Source organism: Bison bison, unplaced genomic scaffold, assembly GCF_000754665.1.
Source record: "Bison bison bison isolate TAMUID 2011002044 unplaced genomic scaffold, Bison_UMD1.0 scf7180017864157, whole genome shotgun sequence".
Lineage (NCBI taxonomy): Eukaryota > Metazoa > Chordata > Mammalia > Artiodactyla > Bovidae > Bison > Bison bison.
In genome coordinates this window covers 672,255-678,169 of record NW_011494729.1, presented here as the reverse complement: position 1 = coordinate 678,169, position 5,915 = coordinate 672,255, and the positions used below count along the sequence as shown (strand labels likewise).

At 41.6% G+C, this 5,915-nt stretch overlaps 1 protein-coding gene across 1 annotated transcript in view; it reads right to left on the bottom strand.

Annotated features, from left to right (window-relative positions):
* The window catches only part of DISC1 (disrupted in schizophrenia 1), a 424,314-nt gene that overhangs the window by 34,027 nt on the left and 384,372 nt on the right, over positions 1-5,915 (bottom strand). The window contains 1 exon segment of the mRNA XM_010841148.1: positions 1,918-2,191. Coding sequence (XP_010839450.1) covers positions 1,918-2,191 — 274 coding nt within the window.

The window sequence follows — 5,915 nt, the reverse complement described above, 5'->3', positions numbered from 1 at the left end:
GGCATCTTTGGAACGCTTGAGCTTCCTTTCCAGAAAGGAAGCTCAAGCGTTCCAAAGATGCCCACCTTCCTCTCTGACCAAACCCCAGAACGCAGTGCAGGGACAGTACATTGGAACATGAAGGACACACAACTGGAGATGACCAGGCAGTGTGCCCCTTGCATCAGAATATTCTTCGAAGCTGGCCCACTGAGACAGGCCACAAGTTTTAACAATGCTAACCAAAAGTGAGGCAGTCAGGCTTTTCAGGGGATTCCCCCTGCAGGGCCTCAGCTAACAAAGGAGTTGAGATCATCCACAGCTCAGTGCAGAGGCTCCTTGTATGAAGCCAGCAGGATTCCAGAGAATGACAGCAGCTTGCTTTCTCATAAGGTTGCTCAGTGAAAATATATGATCAAGTATCAATTATCCAGGCAAGTCCAGAAGGCGTTGACAGTAAGCACAGGTCATCAGAAGGTGTGTGCTCTTAAAGACCAGGGTCCTGCAGACAGGACAGGGGTGGAGTACCCACATGGACATGTTCCCTGGTGAGTAGTGGCAAAGGCCCAGGGAGGCGGCACATCCAATGTCAACTGTGAGACACGGACGTGGAATGACACGTTCCTCCAGATTTGGGTGTGCATGCTCAGTCGCTCAGTCGTGTCCAACTCTTTGTGACCCCATGGCCTGCAGCTTGCCAGGCTCCTTTACCCATGGAATTTTCCAGGCAAGAATACTGGAGCGGATTGCCATTTCCTCCTCTGGGGGATCTTCCCCACCCAGGGATCGAACCCATGTCTCTTGTGTCTCCTGCACTTGCAGACGGATTCTTTACTACTACACCACCTGGGAAGCCCCTCCTCCAGTTTCACCAAGGTTTTATTTTCTTTTAATATTCAGAACACCAGGGAATCTGGCCAGAAAAGTGCTCTGAAGCCTCGTGTCATGGCACTGAAACTGGAAAGAAATTCCTAGAGCCCTTTTGTTGAAAGGATCTTATTAAGGCTAGAAGGGAAAGTGAGCAAGGATAAGGGAGAGAAAGGAGAGATGAAGCAGGGAGGGAAGGGGTGGGGAACTCAGATCTCTGTGAATCTAGGTCAGCCCTGGGGTAAAACAATGAATAAATCTACACTTTAATTTTTAATGCATATATCACAGGCCATATCTTAAGTTTTTTAAATGAAAAGAGCAAATTCTAACATTCATTATGATCTTGCTTTGGCAAAAACAGTTAATGGAATATATACATATATTTGTTTGATTCTAATGAATAAATTGTAGGATATGTATTCTAAATATAGAATTAAATATCATGCCGCTACTGCTAAGTCACTTCAGTCGTGTCCATAGACGGCAGCCCACCAGGGTCCCCCGTCCCTGGGATTCTCCAGGCAAGAACACTGGAGTGGGTTGCCATTACCTTCTCCAATGCATGAAAGTGAAAACTGAAAGTGAAGTCACTCAGTCGTGTCCGACTCTTAGCGACCCCATGGACTGCAGCCTACCAGGCTCCTCCGTCCATGGGATTTTCCAGGCAAGAGTACTGGAGTGGGGTGCTATTGCCTTCTCCATTAAATATCATAGATGACATATATAATATGTATAGAGACAACAGCAACATGTTATATATGACATATAGAGTGTGGGCTATATACATACAGTAATTATATATTAGTTTATATATTCTGACTAGAGCTATGAAATTAGAATAAAAATAGAACTAAATATGCCAAAAGTTTTTTTTCATTCTCCTATATATTAAACAACTTCTATAAAAATTCTACATCATTTTGAAATCATGTTCAGGAGTTGTTAAAACTTTAAAGAGTTTGGGTGGTTCGGTGGGAAGCCCACCCAGTATTTACTGCTCTCACTTGCAGTGTGGTCCCAAAGCCCCCCTCAGAGAAAGAATCCTTAATCCTATGAGGATCGACAGACCTCTTTCTGTTCACTGCTAGCACAGTGAGGCGAGGGAGTCAGGTGCACCGTCCACTCTTCAAAGGCTTGCAAAGGGTTCTTCCTTCCATCTTCCAGGTGGGACCTCAGGGGGGTGGCCAGAGCCATTGTATAAGTACCCCCCACTAAGTCATCCGTCTGCCTCTCATCTGCAAACAGGCTGCCCCTGGCCTCCTGGAGCTGCAAGCTCTGGATAAGCAACCGACAAGCTTCCAAGTCAGCTTCCCACACTTTTCCAAGCAGCGGACACTTGCAGCTATAAGGCAGAGGAAGAAACAAAGGCATAAAGATTAATTCAGTGCTGTTTCTTCATACCAAACCAATAGCTTTTCCACCTGGCTAAAAAGTTAGAGTGAACAACTTGCTTTTACATAATGATGGATTATTTCAACCAGAAGATTCAGAGGGTCCAAATTTGTATACCATCAAGTAACAGTGAAATAAGTATAGTCCTTCTTAGCTACTTGGTCTGTAAGGATATCCAAGATCCTAAATATTTTTCAAGACTCAGTGGTTCAATACAGCAACCCTACTCACATTTGTCCTCTTGTCTTTCTGCCTTCATTTGAGTCCCTAGACTTGCCCAACTCCCTCAGGGCAAGTACTTTTTCATGTGCTACTTCATCTGCCTTGGACTATAAGAAGATTCAACCAGTCCATCCTAAAGGAGATCAGTCCTGGGTGTTCATTGGAAGGACTGATGTTGAAGCTGAAACTCCAATACTTTGGCCACCTCATGTGAAGAGCTGACTCATTGGAAAAGACCCTAATGCTGGGAAGGACTTAGGGCAGGAGGAGAAGGGGATGACAGAGGATAAGATGACTGGATGGCATCACCTACCAAACCAATACCAAACCACCCATGGGTCTGGGTGGACTCTGGGAGTTGGTGATGGACAGGGAGGCCTGGCATGCTGCGATTCATGTGGTCGCAAAGAGTTGGACACGACTGAGCAACTGAACTGAACTGAACTGAACTTCATCTGCCTAGATTGTCCCTCCCCCACCTTTTCCCTTTACCGACCCATGTTCATCCAGGTAACATAAATGAGTGAAGCAGTGCAAGGGTAATATAAACCATAACAACAGATACTCAGCCTCAGTAACAGAATGCAGTAAGAGAGATGTGAACTCTTGCTAGTAGGAAGGACATATCCCCTTACAGGGAACCCTTTCATCAGCTCAGACCAGATAAAGCCATGAGGAATGTAGACTCAATGTTCACAAAAATTTTGATTTTAATGGAAAGCCAAAAGCCCAAAATTTTAAATGAAAACATATTTTTCATCATCCATTCAGCTTCAGACTGAACACTTTCTATGCAATTATCTTCCATTTATCAATCCTTCCTTCTACTGTGTCTAATCTGCTATTCAATTTATTTATTGTGTTCTAAATTTTGGTTACTTTATCAGTTATATAATTTCTGTTGACTTTTTTTTTTTACATTTCAGTTCTCTTCTGAAATTATCCACCATCTCCTCTATCTTCCTAAATATATGGATCATCATTATTTTAAAGCCTGTAACTATAAATGATGAATCCAAAAGTAAGTAAGAAAAATGAGACAGAAGCTATATATTAGAAGAGCTATTGAGAATTTTCAGGTAATTGACAAGGGGCATCAAACTACACATTCAGATACAATCTCAAGGAAGGAAAAAGCAAACTTAAAAACACACCCAGGTTCATCTTAGTGAAACTGCTGAACAACAAAGACAGATCAAATCTCTTAAAAAGAGGGAAAAAAAGACATTCACTTCAAGGAAGCAATAATATGGGTGACAGAAATGGTGTAAGCCAGGAGGTGATAAAGCAACATCTTAAAAACAGTGGGGAAAAGGTAACATCCTATAAATTATACGATTATTTTAATTTCATTCAAAAACAAAAGTTAAAAAAGGTATCCTCAAATAAATAAAAATGGAAAGAATTCCTTGCAGTATATGCACAATAAAGGAAATGATCCCAGCTGGAAGCAAGGACATGCATTATTGTTGTTATTTAGTTGCTAAGTCATGTCCAGATCTTTTGTGACCCCATGGACTATAGTCTGCCAGGCTCCTCTACCCGTGGGATTTTCCAGGCAAGAATACTGGAGTTGGTTGCCATTTTCTTCTCCAGGGAATCTTCCCAATGCAGGGATTGAACCCACAACTTCTGCATTACCTGGTGATTCTTTATCACTGAGCCACCTAGAAAGCCCAAGGACATGCAGGCTGCTGCTACTGCTAAGTCACTTCAGTCGTGTCCGACTCTGTGTGACCCCTTAGATGGCAGCCCACCAGGCTCCCCCATCCCTGGGATTCTCCAGGCCAGAACACTGGAGTGGGTTGCCATTTCCTTCTCCAATGCATGAAAGTGAAAACTGAAAGTGAAGTCGCTCAATTGTGTCTGACCCTCAGCGACCCCATGGACTGCCGCCTACCAGGCTCCTCTGTCCATGGGATTTTCCAGGCAAGAGTACTGGAGTGGGGTGCCATTGTCTTCTCCGAGGACATGCATAAAGGAATGAAAAAAAACGGAAGAGTAAATATGTGGCTAAATTTAAGTGACTGTTGATATAAAAAAAAAGCAATAATTTCTTTTGTGATCTAAAATATATGAAGACTTAAAATACATGACAAAGAGGGAATGAAAGGCATTAAAATAGTTTCAGGTCCTTGAGTTTCCAGAAAGTAGTAAAGTGCTCAATGTATTAAATTTTTAAAACTCATGGATTCATATTGAACTCCTTATGGTAATCATAAAGCAGAGAGATTTAAAGACTGTATAACTAACAAGCCAATATGTGAGAGCTTTAAAATTAAAATATACTAAAGTATTGGTTTTAATGAAAGCAGTAAAGATAGGAATGAATGTGATATAGATAGGGAAGATGGCAAAATAGAACTATTTATCCCTAATATGTTAGGAATTACATTAAATATAAATAGACAAATACTGTATTTAAAAGTCAGTTCTAATGAGGTGGATGAAACTGGAGCCTATTATATAGAGTGATGTAAGCCAGAAAGAAAAACACCAATACAGTATACTAACGCATATATATGGAATTTAGAAAGACGGCAACGATAACCCTGTATGCGAGACAGCAAAAGAGACACAGAGGTATAGAACAGTCTTTTGGACTCTGTGGGAGAGGGAGAGGGTGGGATGATTTGGGAGAATGGCATTGAAACTTGTATAATATCATATATGAAATGAATCGCCAGTCCAGGTTTGATGCACGATACTGGATGCTTGGGGCTGGTGCACTGGGACGACCCAGAGGGATGGTACGGGGAGGGAGGAGGGTGGGGGGTTCAGGATGGGGAACACGTGTATACCTGTGGCAGATTCATGTTGATGTATGGCAAAACCAATACAATATTGTAAAGTAATTAACCTCCAATTAAAATAAATAAATTTATATTTAAAAAAATAAATAAAAGTCAAAGATTTTAGACTAGAATAAGAAAAAATCAAAATCCAATTCTATGTTGCTTATAAGACACATACATCATTAGATATAAGGATACAAACAGGTTGCAGACAAAAGAATGGAAATATGTCATGAAGGCATAAGAAATACAGTGTAATGGGTAAAGGACAGCCTATTCAATATACTCAGGTCAGCTGGATTAATATCACTATATGAATGGGATTCCCAGGTTGTGCTAGTGGTAAAGAACCTGCCTGTCAATGCAGGAGACATTAAGAGATCTGGGTTCAGTTCCTGAGTTGGGAAGATCCCTCAGAGGAGGGCACGACAACCCACTCCAGTATTCTTGCCTGGAGAATCCCAAAGACAGAGGAGTCTGGTGGTCTAAAGTCCATAGTGTTGCAAAGAAGTGGACACAACTGAAGCAACTTAGCACGCACACACTATAGGGAAAAAAAGCTAATTCATGATTATTGGCTCACACCAGGCAAACATCAATTTCAGGTGCACTACAGATCAAAATGCGAAAAAGGAATAAAACTTCCAGAAAATAATT